This window comes from Trichomycterus rosablanca, chromosome 10, assembly GCF_030014385.1.
Source record: "Trichomycterus rosablanca isolate fTriRos1 chromosome 10, fTriRos1.hap1, whole genome shotgun sequence".
Classification (NCBI taxonomy): domain Eukaryota; kingdom Metazoa; phylum Chordata; class Actinopteri; order Siluriformes; family Trichomycteridae; genus Trichomycterus; species Trichomycterus rosablanca.
In genome coordinates this window covers 16,029,204-16,050,684 of record NC_085997.1, presented here as the reverse complement: position 1 = coordinate 16,050,684, position 21,481 = coordinate 16,029,204, and the positions used below count along the sequence as shown (strand labels likewise).

The 21,481-nt window shown below is 37.5% G+C and overlaps 1 protein-coding gene across 1 annotated transcript in view; it reads right to left on the bottom strand.

Annotated features, from left to right (window-relative positions):
* Positions 1-9,935, bottom strand: part of rnf213b (ring finger protein 213b) — a 64,442-nt gene extending 54,507 nt beyond the window's left edge. The window contains exons 1-8 of the mRNA XM_063002879.1: positions 9,489-9,935; positions 9,235-9,387; positions 4,310-4,485; positions 3,944-4,212; positions 3,634-3,875; positions 564-770; positions 173-386; positions 37-92 (exon numbers count right to left, since the gene is read on the bottom strand). Coding sequence (XP_062858949.1) covers positions 37-92; positions 173-386; positions 564-770; positions 3,634-3,875; positions 3,944-4,212; positions 4,310-4,485; positions 9,235-9,387; positions 9,489-9,640 — 1,469 coding nt within the window. The 5' untranslated portion in view covers positions 9,641-9,935. The remainder of the gene's footprint in view (positions 1-36; positions 93-172; positions 387-563; positions 771-3,633; positions 3,876-3,943; positions 4,213-4,309; positions 4,486-9,234; positions 9,388-9,488) is intronic.
* Between the last annotated feature and the right edge of the window lie 11,546 nt (positions 9,936-21,481).

Below are 21,481 nucleotides of genomic sequence, written 5' to 3'. Positions count from 1 at the left end.
TATTATGCAAAAGGATGACTACTACAGACTTTATACCTTTCTTTGTGCTGTTCAACAATCTTTATGACATAAGTAAGAATCCTTTCAGTGACCTACAAAATAAGAAGCAAAATAAGAAGCCATGCAAAATGTACATTTTCTACTAAACAGTAATAATTTTTGAGTGACATACCTTCAGGTTGTTCTGTGAATATTCGTAATTTTTGCTATATTCATACGTTTTCATTCTGTACATCAGGCTCTGAATAAGATGTTCGGGCCTAATGCCTGTGAGCTTTGCAAACTCTGTAACATCCTCAAATGCTATCAAAGACAGCCAGCCGACTAAAACATGAGGCCTTTCTTTGCATAGGTGTTTCTGCTCTTCGACCATTTTAAGCATCATTCTGAAAATGTGAGCAGTAGAAATGAATAAATCAATAAACTATAGTTAAGCTGTAAACACTAATGTTATGAAAATAAATAATATTATTTTAGAATATGCCTGAATATTAAAAGTTTGGTTATTGGATGTGTAGGCTTATTCTTTTCCTTTTTACAAATGGTTTTACAACAGGACAAACCTTCTCTTGTCAGAGAATCCTCTTAGTCTATCCCTGTAAAGCTGATACTTTACACTTTGCAGTCCTGCCCATTCTGGTTCATCCAGAGTCAAACTTGGTCGTCCAGAGTCTGACCCAGGCTTGCTTACAGAATGAAGTAGAGGAACCAAAAGCACAAGCTCTGAAAGCAGCTGATCAGCACAGAGGTTCATCAGCTCTATCACTGTTCTGCATCACAAAATAAAACAAATTAATTACAGTTAATAACAAACATTAATCTAGCCAACAAACAAAATAACACTGCATTTAATTTAAGTGCAAAATGTAAATAAAGTCACACAAAAACAGCTTTCACATACAAACTCAACATGTTTCTGTGTGTGTAAACCTTTAAGCAGTTTTAATACGACTTCAGTTCCAAAAAGTTTAGACAGTAGTAATCATGTAAATAAAAGTTAGATAGCAATATTTTACAATAATTATTACCTGTATTTGATTGATACAGTACAAAAACAAACAATATGTTTCAGGTAAATAATTTTGTTTTTGTTTATATATACAAATAAATCAGAAGCTACTAAAATCCTGTTGATTTTTTTGCATTATTTATTGTGTTGTCTATTAAATTTTTAACTGGATTTAATTCCATTTACCCATAAATCTACTCTTGAGTACCCATAATGATATGGGATGTGAAGTGAAACCACGTTTTAGAGTTTATTATTGTCTATTTATTTATTATTTATAATTGTCTTCTTACATTCTGTAAGTTTTTGTACAGTTTATCCCATTAACCATTGCAGATTCTCTCAAGCCCCATCATACTATATGACAAGCGTGCCATCTTTAGGTCTCTACATAGTAGTTCAATAGGGTTTGCCATAAAGCCACTCCCTTCCTGTTTTGGCTGTATGCGTCATGTTGAAAGGTAAACTGTCACCCAGCCTGAATTTGCATGCACTCTGGAAGAGGTTGTATGTGACCGGATTCCTCAGTCAACTAATTCTTACTAGTCTCCATGTCTCTGCCCTGTAGCATGATGCTACCACTATGTTTCACAGTAAAGATGGTATTAACCAGTGATGTTCAGTTTAAGAAATTAAGCTTTAAATATGCAGATTGTCTTTGTTAGAAGGAGAAAATTTGTCCTTATGTTACCAACATTTTTGTGAGTTTAACTGCACAAATGTAGACAATGTTTTACTGAATTGCTTCACTGTATGAACATACAGTGTATCACAAAAGTGAGTACACCCCTCACATTTCTGCAGATATTTAAGTATATCTTTTCATGGGACAACACTGACAAAATGACACTTTGACACAATGAAAAGTAGTCTGTGTGCAGCTTATATAACAGTGTAAATTTATTCTTCCCTCAAAATAACTCAATATACAGCCATTAATGTCTAAACCACCAGCAACAAAAGTGAGTACACCCCTAAGAGACTACACCCCTAAATGTCCAAATTGAGCACTGCTTGTCATTTTCCCTCCAAAATATCATGTGATTTGTTAGTGTTACTAGGTCTCAGGTGTGCATAGGGAGCAGGTGTGTTCAATTTAGTAGTACAGCTCTCACACTCTCTCATACTGGTCACTGAAAGTTCCAACATGGCACCTCATGGCAAAGAACTCTCTGAGGATCTTAAAAGACGAATTGTTGCGCTACATGAAGATGGCCAAGGCTACAAGAAGATTGCCAACACCCTGAAACTGAGCTGCAGCACAGTGGCCAAGATCATCCAGCGTTTTAAAAGAGCAGGGTCCACTCAGAACAGACCTCGCGTTGGTCGTCCAAAGAAGCTGAGTGCACGTGCTCAGCGTCACATCCAACTGCTGTCTTTGAAAGATAGGCGCAGGAGTGCTGTCAGCATTGCTGCAGAGATTGAAAAGGTGGGGGGTCAGCCTGTCAGTGTTCAGACCATACGCCGCACACTACATCAAATTGGTCTGCATGGCTGTCACCCCAGAAGGAAGCCTCTTCTGAAGTCTCTACACAAGAAAGCCCGCAAACAGTTTGCTGAAGACATGTCAACAAAGGACATGGATTACTGGAACCATGTCCTATGGTCTGATGAGACCAAGATTAATTTGTTTGATTCAGATGGTCTCAAGCATGTGTGGTGGCAATCAGGTGAGGAGTACAAAGATAAGTGTGTCATGCCTACAGTCAAGCATGGTGGTGGGAATGCCATGGTCTGGGGCTGCATGAGTGCAGCAGGTGTTGGGGAGTTACATTTCATTGAGGGACACATGAACTCCAATATGTACTGTGAAATACTGAAGCAGAGCATGATCCCCTCCCTCCGGAAACTGGGTCGCAGGGCAGTGTTCCAGCATGATAATGACCCCAAACACACCTCTAAGACGACCACTGCTTTATTGAAGAGGCTGAGGGTAAAGGTGATGGACTGGCCAAGCATGTCTCTAGACCTAAACCCAATAGAACATCTTTGGGGCATCCTCAAGTGGAAGGTGGAGGAGCGCAAAGTCTCGAATATCCGCCAGCTCCGTGATGTCGTCATGGAGGAGTGGAAAAGCATTCCAGTGGCAACCTGTGAAGCTCTGGTAAACTCCATGCCCAGGAGAGTTAAGGCAGTTCTGGGAAATAATGATGGCCACACAAAATATTGACACTTCAGAAACTTTCACTAAGGGGTGTACTCACTTTTGTTGCCGGTGGTTTAGACATTAATGGCTGTATATTGAGTTATTTTGAGGGAAGAATAAATTTACACTGTTATATAAGCTGCACACAGACTACTTTTCATTGTGTCAAAGTGTCATTTTGTCAGTGTTGTCCCATGAAAAGATATACTTAAATATCTGCAGAAATGTGAGGGGTGTACTCATTTTTGTGATACACTGTATAATAAAACACATTTTTTCTATTCTAATAACTTGGTAAAGTATAAATTTGAGCCCAATCAAATGATCACAAAGTCAACAGCTGCCTTGTCAGTATACAAAAAACAAGTGAAGATAAATGTGTCAAAATACTCTCTATAGTAATTATTGATATGCTACATATGCAGATACAGATTGGGTTAAAAAATAATAAAAGTATTCTTATGTCTTTTATACTTACTGTTGCAGTGCTGGAAAGGTGTTTTGTATTTCTTTTAACTGTCTAAGAGCAGAATCAGAAGAGACTAGACGACACAGCATGGCCCAGCCCTTAATCTCAATATTCACATCACATTCCCAACACACCTGGAACACTGAGAGGCCGACTGTAACCGGGCTGACATTAGCAGATCTCTCCGAGGACCCTTTTATCTGTTCTCCATTTAGTATGCTCATCAGCTTATTAGCTATCATTTCATTTACCTAAATGAAAAAAAAAATTAATAACATTTAAAAAATGCTTTAAGCAGTCAACAAAGTCTTTTACTGACCTGTACACCAAAAGGAGTTGCATTATTAATGAAAACTCCCCGCTCTGCTGTGATCAAAAAACTCCACTGGTAGTCATTTAGGCGGTGTATAAATGACTGCATGGTCTGATGGTTTGATGGTTCCCATTTTTCAAACACTCTGTCCAGTAATACCAATGCAGCAGTCTGCCAAGCCTTAAGAATGTAATTAGGTCCAGATTTAAACATGTTCGCAATCCATTCCACTGTTCCATGGACACGGCTCATATGGCCCTCAAAAATGTGCAGATCTAGAAATAAAAGAGATCAATAATTCTTATAGTGACAAAACACAGGAACTTTGTGTGACTGAGCTACCAAAGATATGTAAAGAATGGATTTTCAAACCTTTAACTGAGCTATCTGAAGGGATCGGAAGGTATCTTCTAGCACTCTCCGCCTCTATCTTATTTTTCTGTTGCTTTACTGCATAGTAATATTCTACTGTCATGCCTCTTTGCTTCTCATAACTTTTACTAACAGAGAATTTTGCCTCAATTAGAAGGGCATTTTTTTCTGAGGGCCTATAATGTGTACATGCAGTACAGGAAAAAAGAGAAAAAAATTTTTTTTTACATAAAACATTTAAATCATTTATCAGTGATATTATTTATATTCAAGAAAAAAAAACATATGCTATAATATATATTTAAACTAGGGCTGTCAAACGATTAAAATTTTTAATCGCGATTAATCTCAGAATTTCATATAGTTAATTGCGATTAATCACATTTTTTTTTTTTAAAGGAGGTGGTTTTAATGTTAAGGCTGATCGGTGTACATACACTAACATACACAAAAACTCATTCAATCAACACAGTCTTATTCCCTGGGTTCTGACAACTCATACTCATACTCATATATTACTTGCATCTTTGCACAATATTGTATTGTTTTTGCACCTTATTCTCACCTTATTCTACCTGCTGCTAACTGGATATCAAAATACGTTTTTATTAGGGCTGTCGAAGTTAACGCGATAATAATAACGCGTTCCGGTGTTGCCAGATTGGGCGGTTATCCGCCAAAATTGGGCGGATTTTGTTGGAAAACAATTTAATAGCATTTAAATAACACTTTTTAAAAGACAATATTCAGTTTTAAGAAGCACCAGCATTGTAGAAGGCTATTAAAAGTAAAGTCAATTTTCAATGCTGATTTGGCTTAATAGTGTTGGTCAGTCTGTATCATATTGTTGAAATTATAAAGTATTGCAAAGGAATATCTTTGAAATTCTTCCTCATAATGTTAAGGTTGCTATATTTTGGTTTTTCACTTGTCAGGGAAAATTAAGAGAGAAAAAAGCTTATTATTATCATGCGTGTGATATATATCATTTACGTGATCTGCGTATCACGTTCCCCAAGGACGGATTAAGAATAGTCTGGGCCCCTGGGCAAAGAGTTGCCCAGGGCCACAACCCCGCGCCCCCCCCTCCAAAAACATAAATAAATTAATACATTAAACAACCTGTCAATAACTAACCCTAACACAAGAATCTATTTTATATAAGTTTCTTTCTACTCTTCTTTCTTGCAAAGTCATCCACTAATTCATCAAAATTAAGCTGTCTGACCAAATCTGATTCAATGGCCAGAAGTGACAGTGAGTTCAGGCGGTTTTGGCGCATCCTAATCCTGAATGAAATATGAAATATGGTAGCTTGCCTGGCAATTTGTAGGTCCCTAGAAAGTCAAGGAGCCATGGTAAATGACTTCTATGGAAGTCAAGGGCCCTATAGCAGGGGCCCTCGTGATCAAGGGCCCTCTAATGGTATGCTCTGCTCTTCTCTAGGGCCCCCTGGTAGGGGCTCTCATAACCAGGGCCCTCTAAAAATATGCCCCCCTCTTTCCTAGGACCCCTAATAGCCAGAAGTCGAAGTCAGAGCAGTGCCACAACACCTCATCCATTTTCATAAGGGGCCCAAAAGCATGGCTAGGGCCCCCAAAAGCATGGCTAGGGCCCAAAAGCATGGCTAGGGGCCCCAAAAGCATGGCTAGGGCCCCCAAGAGGCCCTGGGGTCAAAGTCCCTAATAGTCAGAGGATCCTTAAAATGGAGGGCCCTCGGAAATAAAAATATATTGTATCATAAATGTTGATAGGCATCGCAGAATGTTTTGGGCCAGGGCCCTCCCAGGGCCCCCTGACCTCAAGGGCCCCTGGGCGCTGGCCCCACTGGCCCGGTCAGTAATCCAGCCATGACGTTACCACTGTACGTCACTGAGCTGATATGTGTATCAGGTGAGCAGCGGGTAACGGCGTGTTATGTTTAAGTGTGATGCTCCAAGTTGTGGATTAAGCAATAAAGACAACACGTTCTCCACATAACTAGTGTCATTTGTATTTCGTGGTTAAGTACAAAATATAACGATGCGGGTCTTCGTGATGTAATTGTACATGGCACTCACTGCCTGTATAGGTAAATTTTTCCTGTATAGAATTTGCGTTAACGGCACTATTTTTTTTAATCGCGTTAAATTGAGATCGCGTTAATGCGTTATTATCGTGTTAACTGCGACAGCCCTAATTTAAACACTTTCATTATTTTCTATGAATACATGGCATCAAAATATCGCTAACAAAATGTAACTAAAGGAAAAACATCAAATGTTTTTCGAACTCAGATATACAATATACAGTATATGTTAGTTACTTTACAATATGTTTTTCTCCTGAAAGACAATAGCATGTTATTTACAAAAAAGGTCTAATACTACCATATATTAGTTGGATTGAAACAAAAATTAATCAGTCTAGTTAATGTTTTTCCAAATTTTACTGTACCATTTCTGCAAGCTTGTGACCACTCTTGCTTTAGCTGACAAAATTGGAAACAAATGTGCCTTTGTTATTGTAGCACAAAATACAAATGGTTGTTTAACTTATTTTAGCCTTTTGGTCAGTTTAAAACAGCCTGGCCATTCTCCTCTGTAATTAACAACATGCTACTTAATGGATGATTTTTGTTTTGCACTGCTGTGTAAACAATGCAGCAAAATAGCTATCAGGGAAAAAGATTATGACCAAAATATCTTATGGTGGTTATTTGTATAACAATTTCGAATTATATATTTTATCATGCTAGGTAGGACCCACTTTGCTTTTAGAACAGCAACATGATTGGTTGATGTTGACATCATCTTTTAATTCCTGCATATTTGTAAGTTTATATTTCATGTTGAAAATAATTATAAAATGTTAAACTGTGGCCAAAAAGAGATGCAAATACTCCAAGCTAAGCTGTGTACTGATATAAGAGGGCCCAATAAGTGCCAAGAAAACAGTTGCCACACCAACATGCCACCACTACCAACCTAACCTATGGACGTGTGTCACGGCAGATTCAGACTAGGGCTGGGCGATATATCGATATTTTAAAAATATCGATATATTTTCATACGCGATATAAGATAAGACAATATCGCATATATCGATATAAATGTTGCGTTCCAGTTAGATCCGACAGTTCGTCTTTCTCTTCTCCCAGTTTGTCTGCACATGTTCACCTGCCCCGCCCCTCTCCCTCACTGAACACAACTCCCCCCTGCCCACCGCTTCACCAGTAATTCCTGCAGGCAGCGATAGCATGGAGACGGATAAAGACATGACAGAAGCTATCGAAGAGGAGCTGTTTACTAAAAAGAAAAATAATGACTAATTTTGTAATTATTTGGAGACGGTTCGAATTCAAAGTGTCAGATGAGCAGCAGAATAATGTATTCTGTAGAGAATGCCGAAAACAAGTCCAGATAAAAGGTTCCAGCTCCGTGTACCTTCATTCGTTTTTCACTTCAAATCCCAAAGTAAAAAAACAAGAAAACGAGTCGTTATTCGTTTCAAAAACCAACACAAGCGCATGCACGCGCTGACATGCATGTATTTACTTCACATTAAGTGTTGAGAAAGTAATAATAACGTAGCGGTGCGTCTCCTGTTGTTCTGACTCTTGTGTTTGTATATGTGATGTGCATATATTTGCTCTATCTGTAAAAACAAACATTATGGGGATTTCTGTACTGGATGTTGTACGTGGTTGTGTTAGTTTATACTGGACGATCGCCCGGCGTCCGACACGTCATTTATTTATTTATCTTCTATTATAGTATTTCTTGTTGTCGGCCAATAAACAACCAAACATTATTAAATTGCATGAACTAACTCTGCAGTAAACAAGGAGCAAACAGCAATTAAACAGCAAATAAAGCTGTTAAATAATAATAAAGTGCATGAAGAAGAACGCTGATTAAAATGCATTAAATGTTGTAATAGTTACACAGTAACATGAACGATTAGTTCTGCCTGTATTACAGAACTGAGTTCTATACAGTAAAAGAAAATATTAATGTAAATGTTAATGTTGTGGCGACATATACATAAAATAATGTATAAAGTCCAAACATGGGGGGGTGGGGGGTTAACGAGGGGTTTACTTTAACGGGGTTTTACTTTTAATGTCACACAAGCTCAGCCGGAAACCGTGTCATTCCAACATCTTCCCTACACACTCGCTCCCTGCGCCCTATAGTACACTTAACATTCTTAAAGGGCCAGACAATATATTTGTAATTCACGTTAGACAACAGGAGATGCCTTAGAAAACAACTTTTTTTTTTCTTAGAATAGCTCTTTTTTTTTTTTTTTAAGCAAAAATAATTCTTGTGTGAAGCTTCCCCAGCATGAATATTAATAAAAGTGCCTGTAAAAAAATTGGAACATGTAGCTTTGTCTCAGAAGTGTCTTTCTGTTATTACCTTATGGAATAAAAAAATATCGAGATATATATCGTATATCGCCATTCAGAAAAAAATATCGAGATATAATTTTTGATCCATATCGCCCAGCCCTAATTCAGACAATGATTTAATGCTCTTTATGGCAGGGATTTTGAGCCCCATGAAAGGATATCACATTGGTTCCCACCACCCTTGGCCACGCTAACTCCGAAAATATTACTCCGCAGACATGTGCATACAACATTGTGCATACACTGGAATTTACTACATAATGCAGGACTGACACTCTCTATAACAAAAACTGCAAAAGATAGACATATAAAGACATATAAAATGAAATTGTATTAGCAAAATTTATTTATTTATTTTTCTATTCTGTCTCCTGTCTAGGTGTCCTTTCTTTCTGTTAGACATAACACTCCACTGTTTACTCTCAGTTCACTGCTAGCTAGTCTCGTCTGTCAGAGTCAGTTGAAAAAAAAACACAGAGCACTCACTAAAAAATAAAAATCCAATCAAAAGATTCAGATGAAATATTACCTGAAGTAGGTTATTTCCATTTCAGGGCTATAATGTGCACTACAGAATAAAAGCTTATCTTCTTTCTTGAACTTGAAGCTTTTGTCCACTACTATGTACACATAAACAGTAAGCATTGGTTCCTCAGTTGGAGCTCTTACTGGAGATATTTTTCTAAAAAATAATAGGAAAATAATCTTAGCAATTCTTTTTCAGTGTTGGTATTAAATGTACACACAACAAAGAAGCAAAAGTAATAAATAAAGCAGCATTACTTCTTTGCTGTTTTGTCATCAGTTTTGCCCTCCTGTTTTCCTGCTGCTGCTTTATTGCTCTTTTCCTGTGAGTCTTTGTTGTGCTTAGTGGATGATACCGCTGCAGCATATGACTTTTGTCCTTTCTGAGTAGACTTGGGGTCTAAAGACATTCGCAAATCTTCACTAGATTTGCTCTTTTCCTGTGAGTCTTTGTTGTGCTCAGTGGATGATACTACTGCAGCATGTGACTTTTGTCCTTTCTGAGTAGACTTGGGGTCTAAAGACGTTCGCAAATCTTCAGCAGATTTACTCTTTTCCTGTGAGTCTTTGTTGTGCTCAGTGGATGATACTACTGCAGCATGTGACTTTTGTCCTTTCTGAGTAGACTTGGGGTCTAAAGACGTTCGCAAATCTTCAGCAGATTTACTCTTTTCCTGTGAGTCTTTGTTGTGCTCAGTGGATGATACTGCTGCAGCATGTGACTTTTGTCCCTTCTGAGTAGACTTGATTTGCAAATCTTCACCTGATTGTACCACCTTTTCATTTTTAATGTCTTTCTCATGCTTTTCTTTACCTTGTTCTGACAGTGTAGTTGTTCCTTCCTTCATGTCACCTTTAGTATCGGGAGGAGCTGACACATCCATGGTATCTTTAGTTTTTCCAAAATCAGTACTCACATGTACTGACGTGTCCATAGCATCACTAGCTCCCTTTTCTTCATTTTCCTTGGAAATATCTGGTTCATGTTTTTGAGCCTGTGGTGTGGTATCAGACTTGGTATCTAACTCTGTTTGTGTGTGAGTGACAGGCTCAGTGTGAGTCTCTTTGTTTCCCAACTGTTGTCCACTTGTTTGGGTCTGAGTCTCCATTTTGCTGGTCTCAGGCATTGGAATTATGGGACAGTCCTGATCAGGGTGAAGGTCATTTTGGTTGCTTGATACAGTAACAGAGTCCTCAGACTCTCTCGGAGACTGAAGTTGTTGTGAGGTTCTGCCACCACTCCTGTATTTTTTGGTCTTTTGCTTTTGTCCATCTTTCCTCGGGCTCCTGTTCCAGCTTGCTTTGTCTTTTCCTCGCTTTCGATCTTTCTTTGCCTTTTTTCTCGTCATTTTAAAGTTTATTTTTCTTTTAGCATTCATGTTTTGAGAAAAAGTAAAAAAACAAACAAAAAAAAAAAAAAAAAAACATAAATACTACATAATAAAATACTAACTAAATAAACTATTTCACTTGACTAGATAGATAGATAGATAGATAGATAGATAGATAGATAGATAGATAGATAGATAGATAGATAGACTTCCTGGAATCAAACAGGGTAAAGTTTCCTTTTCCCTACCTAGGTTTCGTTTCTGTGCTATAATGATTACATCTAGCACAGATTTGCTGCATATTAACCATACTGGTAATAATCATGTCTAATGATCAGACAAATATTTCAAACCTCTGATTAAATATTTTAAGTTTTTTTTCGTTACAAAAAACAGGTAATGATCAACTCAATAATTAAAAAACTAAACAAACCTGTACATATATATGTTACTGAACACGGCTTTTATTATACGTTTCCAATCTAACGAATTATTAAATTAAACAAGCACACACTTTACCTTCAAATTAGGCATTCCCATAAACTGTCGAAGTAATCAATGCAAACTCATATGAACCAGATGTGCTGTAGCCACCGATCTGTATGATGAACCATTCTTACAGCTGGTGCACTATACAGAAACAAGAAGAGACGCAGACTTCAAACTTTCAGTTTCGTTTCACCGACCGTCAGCTCCTCCTCCTTCATCTACTGCAAAGCCTGGAGTCAATCACAAAGAGTCAGTTCTCCAATTTAATGCATTAAGTCCATAGTCCAATGCTTTAAAGTCGATTCTGTAGTAGAAGTGATTCAGTTGTGGTAAATTCGGTTCATTTTATGGACTCGGGTTAATTTGAGTCACTCAGTAATGTGATCCGGTTTACTTGAGTCACTCGAGTCATTTGAGCCCCCCCACCCGTCCAACAAATATAATAAAATACAACTGTAAGGATCCACATAAGGTTACAGATGTTTATTTTACATTTTAATTCCACACACCAAAATACAAACAAACACAACTTAAACACAAATATCAGCAAAATTGAAAAAAATGTGCTGTTGTGCACATAAGTTAACCAAAATTAAAATATGTTAAATGTAGAACCACCAAACACAAAGAATAAAAAGGTATAAGCTGAATATATAAGGGAATTGAATAAAATACAAATATTTAAATAGCAAAAAAATGCAGTGTGCCAATTACAATATAGACTAAGAATTAAATATTTTAAATAGCTATATAAACAAAAAACAAAGCTGAAAAAAGGTAAAATGTACAAAAAGTATATAACTATATACATAAATATACAAAAAAAACCATCCAAAATCATACAAAAATGTGCAGAACTACACATCATGTGTGCATAAATGATGCAAGTGCTTCCACCTACATGTTGGCATTAAAAATACCAGCCAACACACTTTGGATGTGCTGAGGCTGCTCCTCCTGTTAGTTATGATTTGCCCAGTTTTAGAAAAAACACGCTCAGAGGCACAGAAGTGGACACAATGCAGAGTTTTTATATAATTAATTTTTTTTTTTATATACACTCGCCTTGTGTACTTGGCAGCAGCCAGTTAGAGGACTCATAGGATCTGGGTTAATTGAGATTCAAATCATTAACCCGGGTGATTCAGGAACCGCCCAGCTCTAATTCACAGACATCATCGGGAAGCACAATCAGTTACTCACACACCTAGAAGCAATTTAAAGAAGATAGCGCAAATTATGGATGTTTCGTGAGGTAGTAAAAACATCGACAAAACTCAAAAAACCAACTCCAAGGTTTGTGCGAAACCTCTCAACGGCAGTAATCAAAGCCGAGGGATCGAACCCACATCCCCAAGACTCTGTGCGGTAGCCGCAATAACCACAGTTGCGCCTCCAAACGAAAATCGCTGAAGTTATGTGAATTATGTATTAAAATAGGTTTTAGAGTCAATCCCAAAAGTAGTAACCTATTTTTCTGAGCTAAAAATTATAGTATAAAACTAATCTAAACATTATTATAACAAAATATTCCAACTAGGCATAACATTATGACCACCCAGGAACAAAAATTTACCGTAAAATTTCATTGTAAAACTGAATTATTTTACAGTTCTACCATGAATTTTTCATGGTAATTTGGCCACTTCATGGTTCTACTGTGAAGTTTCATAGTAATATACAAAATATTTATTGCTAAAAAACATGACTTACCTTCATCTGCACCAATGCACTGACGCAGACAGATATTCTCTCTCTTTAATTTCATTATTTTAGTAGCTCAGACTGCCTTAAGATGGATCGGCATGGACCATCTGAATCATCAGAATCTTCTGATTCACTAGTAGACTGAAAAAAAGAATGAACAATTAATTAATATCGGCAGCTATGCAATCAGTACACAGTTTAGCATTTACCCCATAGTAACACACCCAACAGAAGTTGAAAACAGTCAGGACTTTAAGCATACATAGATGGGCAGGCGGACCCAAAGGTGGGTGAATGGATGGATGAATAAATATTGTCAGCACCAAAACTGTAAAGAAGTGAGTTGTTTCACATATTTTAACACAAATATATTTTAAACACAATATATTTTTCAAAAATCAACTAGCACTTACTTCAAGTTTCTGAGATCCAGGCCTCCTTCTAATTTTCTCTTTTACAGCATAGTCCTGAATGAAATGATTTAGGATATGTAGTTATCTGGGGCTACAAAAACAGAAACATTCTGTGGATGTGATTGTAAAGCAATGTACTGAACATCAAACTTGTTGTTACTATCATGAACAAAAATATGGAAAACCCATCCTTATGTGCTGATGTGAATGTAGGCAAATACTGTTATCTGCAATACCCGGGTCTTCTCTGTCAGACACTGACAGTCTCAACCTCAGCAGCCTTCCTTGACATGTGGCCATTTTCCTGGAATAAAAAAACCTGTTTTTAATTTCATATTTAAAATCTGCAGTTAACAGAATGGTACAATATCTAAAACACAATGGCACAAATGCAGGGTTTTCCCTGGGTTGTTGGCGGGCTTAGGTGGTGTGGTCACTGGGCTTGAGCTTAGGTGGTGCCCAAGTCTTATAAGAGTAAGGAAAAACCTGAAATGTGTGTTAATAGATATTTTCTAAATCAAGTAAACTTTGATCAACGGCCTCAGTTTCATCGCAACAATTTAAAGCACACATATCACCCATCATATCACCAAGAAAATTGTGGACCTCCACTATTTTAAGTGCAACTTGCAGGTTAACGCCCAGGTTAACGGGGGTTGTTGCAATGATGTCAAGGTGACCCGTTCAGTGGGTAAATTAAAGCTTAAATGATTAACTTCTTAAGTCATCTGTCAGTTTGCCCTCACAAATAACTTTGAACGTGGAGAGAGACCAGCTTTACCATCAATCATAAAATTAAGTAAAGCTTCACACTAACAATTTAATTCAGTCTTCATCAGATAGCATTTTATTTTATGTGCAGCAGATCCAGAATAAAGATTGGCATTGGGGCTGATGTGCAATAAATAAAGAAGTACAATTAAACAATTGGGGAGATACAATAAGTGCAATCGCAATTGATAATTTAAAAATTATATTACCTACTTATAATTTACTTGTAACTTACATGATTTCCCCCCCTTTGTAGATACTTGCTTGATGTTTAAATTTGGTCTGGGTGGCCCTAATTCTTTAGTTGCTAATTTATCCTGATTACTACGACCAGGGGCAATTTAATGCACGGGCTTACCTGGGCTTCAGCCCAGGGGACCCGAATAATTGAGGGCCCCGGATTGGCTGTTTTATTTTTTTTTTATTTTGTTAGTTATTTTGGTTAATAAGAATGGGGAAGCTTACAAAATCATTTACGCGTTATTCATATTTCTGACTGTTGATTGGCCAGATAAACGAGCTGCCGTAATTCTGATTGGTGGTTTCAGTTAAGCAACGTGAACGTTAGAGCTAGTATGTGAGTGACATTCAGCTCAGCCAATCAGAATGCAGCACCAGGTTTATACATGTGTGTTCGGACGTTCTGCAGTTAGTTTTGTATACGAGTCTCGCCTTATGGTCCCAGCATTGAAGTTCGGGCTCTGGAACTAGGCGATCTAAAGAGCTGTAACGCTCATTGAAGTCCTGACTAAACAGTTCAAGTGACTCTACCCTGTCGTGTGCCTTTATTCCCACACCTCCACCACCGCACAGCAAAAGACCCGTAACATCCCCACCGGACAGCGGCTAGGTGAGCCGACCCTCTACGGTAGCAAGTGGCTAATGATAGCGATAAAGTGCTGCGATAACGAAAGTAAAAAAAAACACGGCAATGTTTTCGTTAAGTAAAATATAAAAATAACTAAGACAATAAAATATAAGAATGCATGTAATCACACTACACAGTGAGTGCACAGCAAGGGATTTTGGGAATCAGGGTAACCTGCTTAACGTTACTAGACTATATATATATATATATTTTTGACCAGAAATGACACAGGCGTCTCCCAGAAGATAATAAGACGATGTACAAGAGGCATCATTATGGAAAAAAATATTTCCCAGCTTTTATTTACATTTGAACAAAAAGTGGCATGTCCAAAATTATTCATACCCTTTGCAAACTGTCACAGTCTATGGGAAAATCCAAAGTTCTATACCATTCCAAATAGTCCAAGCTGTTCTAAAGCATCCTAATTACCCTGATTCATTGGGAACAGCTGTTTTAATCAACTCAACAGGTGAAAAACAGCAACTCTCTGCAGTTGGTTTGTGGACAGTCATGGCTAAGACAAAGGAGCTCACTAAGGACCTGCGGCTGTGCATTGTGGCAGCTCACAAGTCAGGAAAGGGCTATAAGGCCATATCTAAATGTTTTCAAGTTCCAGTGGCTACAGTGCAAAGTATTATTAAAAAATACAAGACATTCCGCACTGTGGAAAATCTCAGAGGACGTGGTCGGAAGCCAAAAGTGACACCTGTGCTGGCCAGGAGGATAGTGAGAGAGGTGAAAAAGAATCCAAGGATCACCACCAAGGCCATCCTGGTGAATCTGGGCTCTGCTGGTGGCAACGTCTCAAGGCAGACAGTCCAACGGACACTGCACACTGCTGGGTTCCACGGACGCAGACCAAGGAGGACGCCACTTCTCCAGAAAAGGCACACAAAAGCTCGCTTGGCCTTTGCAAATGCTCATCTGGACAAAGAAGAAGACTTCTGGTCTTCTGTTTTATGGTCAGATGAAACAAAAATTGAATTGTTTGGCCACAATGATGTATCCTTCATTTGGCGTAAAAAAGGAGAAGCCTTCAACCCTAAGAACACCATCCCCACTGTCAAACATGGTGGTGGGAACCTAATGATTTGGGGGTGTTTTTCAGCCAATGGACCAGGGAACCTAATCACAGTAAACGGCATCATGAAAAAAGAGCAATACATCAAGATTCTCAACAACAACATCAGGCAGTCTGCAGAGAAACTTGGCCTTGGGCACCAGTGGACATTTCAGCACGACAACGACCCAAAACACACAGCAAAAGTGGTGAAGAAATGGTTAGCGGACAAAAACATTAACATTTTGCAGTGGCCCAGCCAGAGTCCTGACTTGAATCCAATTGAGAATCTGTGGAGGGAGCTAAAGATCAGGGTGATGGCAAGGAGACCCTCCAACCTGAAAGAGTTGGAGCTCATCGCTAAAGATGAATGGGCAAAAATACCAGTGGAGACATGCAAAAAGCTGGTCAGCAATTATAGGAAGCGTTTGATTGCTGTAATAGCCAATAAAGGCTTTTCTATTAATTATTGAGAAGGGTATGAATAATTTTGGACATGCCACTTTTTGTTCAAATGTAAATAAAAGCTGAGAAATATTTTTTTCCATAATGATGCCTCTTGTACATCGTCTTATTATCTTCTGGGAGACGCCTGTGTCATTTCCGGTCCAAAAAAAAAATAGCTGGTTGAATAAAAGTAACTTTAAGTCAAAATTTGCCAGGGGTATGAATAATTTCGGGCTTCACTGTATACACAGGTATATACTGTATATATTTGTACTGGGGCCCATGAGCTGCCACTGAACTCTGTTGTCTTGCATTGTGTACTGATTTTATGAAAACTATACGTGGGGGCCCACAAGCAGCTGTAGCCCCTGGGCCCACAGGCAGGTTAAATCGCCTCTGATCACGACGACTGAATGGCGTTTCCATTAATGACACAATGGAGGTAATGGTAGTCATGGTGACAAGATCGCGAGACCATGTTACGTGTGACGCAAGCACGTAAGTGCGAGCCCTCCCGGAACTCATTTAGATTGCAGTGCCTACAGTTCGAAAAAAAAGTGCCTTAACATGAGTCTATGAGAGCAATCCCAGGCGATTTTCAGTCAGACTGAAAGCGTACAGCGGTACTGTACGGAACACAACTCGACGCCAATTGGACTACGATATTCAGAGGCAAGACAGACTGTCCAGAACAGTCACAGCTGTGATATAAAAATTTCTTCCCTTTCGTCCTTTGGTGGTGCGTGCCTGATCGCCCTAAGGAACGAGCCGCCCCTGGTATAGATATGACATTAAAGGTGAATTGTCTCGTAAGAAAAATTAAAAGCATTTACAAACTTGTCTATGTTTATTTCATAGTAATATTATATGTAAACCTAAAATCATTAAAAGTCATAAGTTTATTATAGTGCAGTTGAGCACAATAACAGCACTATAAAGTAAGTAACTGCACCAGTCTTTTTACTAGGCATTTAAAAAGCACACAATTGTGTAGCTAAAATATGACTTACTAAACCTCTTATCCTGGTGATTTTAACATCTGCAGGCCTGTAATAAAAGGCTCTTGAGAAAATTCCAATCTTGTTGGTAATATATTGCTTTAAAACATACATATTTTATATACAAATATAAAAATTTTATTCAGCATATAAATAACTTCATTAGCATTTAAAATATGCATCAAATTTTTCCAAAACAAGTTGTATTTTATCAAGTCTAACCCACATTACATACAACTTTTATACTGGCACTTCCCCTTTGGTACATATTTAATGTACTTACGTGGAGAGGATGAGGACCCAAAATGCAGAGAATTATTTTATTAAATAAAGAATATGAACAAAAAATGGAAAGAGAAACAAAAACGAGTCGGGCGAACCCTGATTGATGCCGCTGGACACCACAGGCAACAAACTGAAAGAGCAGAACAGAAAAAAAAATAAGGTTGAGAAGACACAAACCCCAGTCACACTCACCACTGCACTATCTGCAGATTAATGGTAACAGAGCTTCGCGCTTATAAAGCGCTGGCGTAAATAAATGGGGACCTAAAAAAAAAAGTCCCAAAGAAAAGACCCAGACACTGCAAAGCGCGATCAGGGGTGACGGGATCGGCCTCATCTCCGGACGAGGGTCGCCGTTGCAGGTAGAGAGCCAACCTGAAACAAATAACAAGGAGAGTCAGTCGATTCTCAGGGTACTGATTCAATTTGAGATTGCTGGCGCCAGAGGCAAGCGCTTAACCAGCTATGCCAACCCGGAATTAGCAAACCCTTTAAACTTTACACTATTAGAACACCGAAATATAACGGTGTAAATCTTACTGCTAGCTTCCTGCTAACAAAGCAGGAATAAGCTAGCGCTAAAAACAATATCAGCGTGAGGGGTGAGCGACGTCACACCACAAGTTTCCTACCAGAGAAAAGTAAAGGAACTAACAACCACAGCCTTCCAGCCTACACACCCCACCGACCTTTTGCTGCCCAAGAATGTATTCTCTCCCAATAAAAGGTGTGAGGACACACTGCCATGTGAAAAAAAAACTAAAAGTGCAACCCCTGCCACTTCGCAGCGCCAACTTAAATAAGCCAGGCGCAGCTGCAAGTCGTCAACCCTAATTGGGAGACCTCCTATTTAGAGACTTTGTTACGCTTGCTCTGTAACGCCTGTGATGCAGGGAAACCAGGGTAAGTTCACCAGCAGCCACAGGCACCCTAATAAAAACAAGTTGTATTTTATCAAGTGTAACCCACATTACATACTACAACTCTTATACTGACACTTTTACCCTTTATTACATTATAAAAAAAACTAATTTTTCTTCATAACTTCAATAGCATTTAAAGTATTCAGCATATTAGTAACTTCAATAGCTTGTAAAATATCCATCAAAATGTTCCAAAACAAGTTGTATTTTATCAAGTGTAACCCACATTACATTATACAACATAATACACATAATACTTTTACCCCTTTGTTACATAATTAAAAAAGGTTTTTAATCATAATTTTAATAGCATTTAAAGTATTCAGCATGTTAATAACCTCAATAGCTTTTAAAATAAGCATCCAATTGCTCCAACACAAGTTGTATATTATGAAGTGTAACCCACATTAAATACTACAACTCTTATACTGATACTTTTACCCCTTTATTACATAATAAAAACAGATTTTTATTCATAACTTCAATAGCATTTAAAGTATTTGGCATATTCATAAATTAAATAGTTTTTAAAAATATGCATCAAATTGCTCCCAAACAAGTTGTATTTTATCATGTGTAACCCACATTACATACTACAACTCTTATACTGACACTTTCACCCTTTGTTAATTAATAAAAAACCGGTTTTTATTCATAACTTCAATAGCATTTAAAGTATTTGCCATATTAATAATTTCAATAGTTTTTATTCATAATTTTAATAGCATTTAAAGTATTCAGCATGTTAATAACTTCAATAGTTTTTAAAAATATGCATCAAATTGCTCAAACACAAGTTGTATTTTATCAAGTGTAACCCACATTACATACTACAACTCTTATACTGACACTTTTACCCCTTTTTTAATAAAAAAAAAAAACCCAGGATTTTATTCATAACTTAAATAGCATTTAAAGTATTCAGCATTTTAGAAAATTCAATAGCTTTAAAAATATGCATCAAATTGCTCCAACACAAGTTGTATTTTATGAAGTGTAACCCACATTACATACTACAACTCTTATACTGTTACTTTTACCCCTTTATTACATAATAAAAACAGATTTTTATTCATAATTGTAATAGCATTTAAAGTATTCAGCATATTTAGAACTTCAATAGTTTTTAAAATATGCATCAACTTGCTCCAAAACAAGTTGTATTTTATCAAGTGTAACCCACATTACATACAACTTTTATACTGATACTTTTACCCCTTTTTTTACATAATAAAAAACAAGTTTTTATTCATAACTTCAATAGCATTTAAAGTATTTGGCATATTAATATCTTCAGTAGTTTTTTAAAATATGCATCAAATTGCTTCAAAATGAGTTGTATTTTATCAAGTGTAACCCACATTACATACTACAACTCTTATACTTACACTTTTACCCCTTTAGTACATAATAAAAACAGATTTTTATTCATAATTTCAATAGCATTTAAAGTATTCAGCATATTAATAACTTCAATAGCTTTTAAAATATGCATGAAATTGCTCCAAAACAAGTTGTATTTTATCAAGTGTAACCCACATTACATACTACAACTCTTATACTGACACTTTTAACACTTTATTACATAATGAAAACTGATTTTTATTCATAATTTCAATAGCATTTAAAGTATTCGGCATATTAATAACTTCAATAGCTTTTAAAATATGCATCAAATTGCTCAAAAACAAGTTGTATTTTTTAAATTGTAACCCACATTACACACTACAACTCTTACACTGACACTTTTACCTTGTATTACATATGCTTGATGTACAACTTCAGTTGCTCAACAGTCCGGGGGTCCGGGGTCTCCGTTGTCGTATTTTCCGCTTCATAATGCACCACACATTTTCAATGGGAGACAGGTCTGGACTGCAGGCAGGCCAGTCTAGTACCCGCACTCTTTTACTACGAAGCCACGCTGTTGTAACACGTGCACAATGTGGCTTGGCATTGTCTTGCTGAAATAAGCAGGGACGTCCCTGAAAAAGACGTTGCTTGGATGAGAGCATATGTTGCTCCAAAACCTGTATGTACCTTTCAGCATTAATGGTGCTTTCATAGATGTGCAAGTTACCCATGCCATGGGCACTCATCTCAGATGAGCTCGGGCCCAGAGAAGCCGGCGGCATTTCTGGGTGTTGTTGATATATGGCTTTCGCTTTGCATGGTAGAGTTTTAACTTGCACTTGTAGATGGAGCGACGAACTGTGTTCACTGACAATGGTTTTCTGAAGTGTTCCTGAGCCCATGTGGTAATATCCGTTACAGAATGATGTCGGTTTTTAATGCATTGCCACCTGAGGGATCGAAGGTCACGGGCATTCAATGTTGGTTTTCGGCCTTGCCGCTTACTTGCACAGATTTCTCCAGATTCTCTGAATGTTTTGATGATATTATGGACTGTAGATGATGAAATCCCTAAATTCCTTGCAATTGCACGTTGAGAAACGTTGTTCTTAAAGTGTTGGACTATTTGCTCACGCAGTTGTTCACAAAGTGGTGAACCTCGCCCCATCCTTGCTTGTGAACGACTGCGCCTTTCGGAGATGCTCCCTTTATACCCAATCATGACACTCACCTGTTTCCAATTAACCTGTTCACCTGTGGAATGTTCCAAACAGGTGTTTTTTGAGCATTCCTTAACTCTTCCAGTCTTTTGTTGCCCCTGTCCCAACTTTTTTGGAATGTGTTGCAGGCATCAAATTTAAAATTAGTGAATATTTGCAAAAAAAACAATAAGGTTTATCCGTTTGAACATTAATTATCTTGTCTTTGTAGTGTATTCAATTGAATATGGGTTGAAAAGGATTTGCAAATAATCGTATTCTGTTTTTATTAATGTTTTACACAACGTCCCAAGTTAATTGGAATTGGGGTTGTACTTGCAGATAATGTTGCACATTTTTTGCACCTTAACAAATAACTGCTGCTATATTTTCATTCAACATTT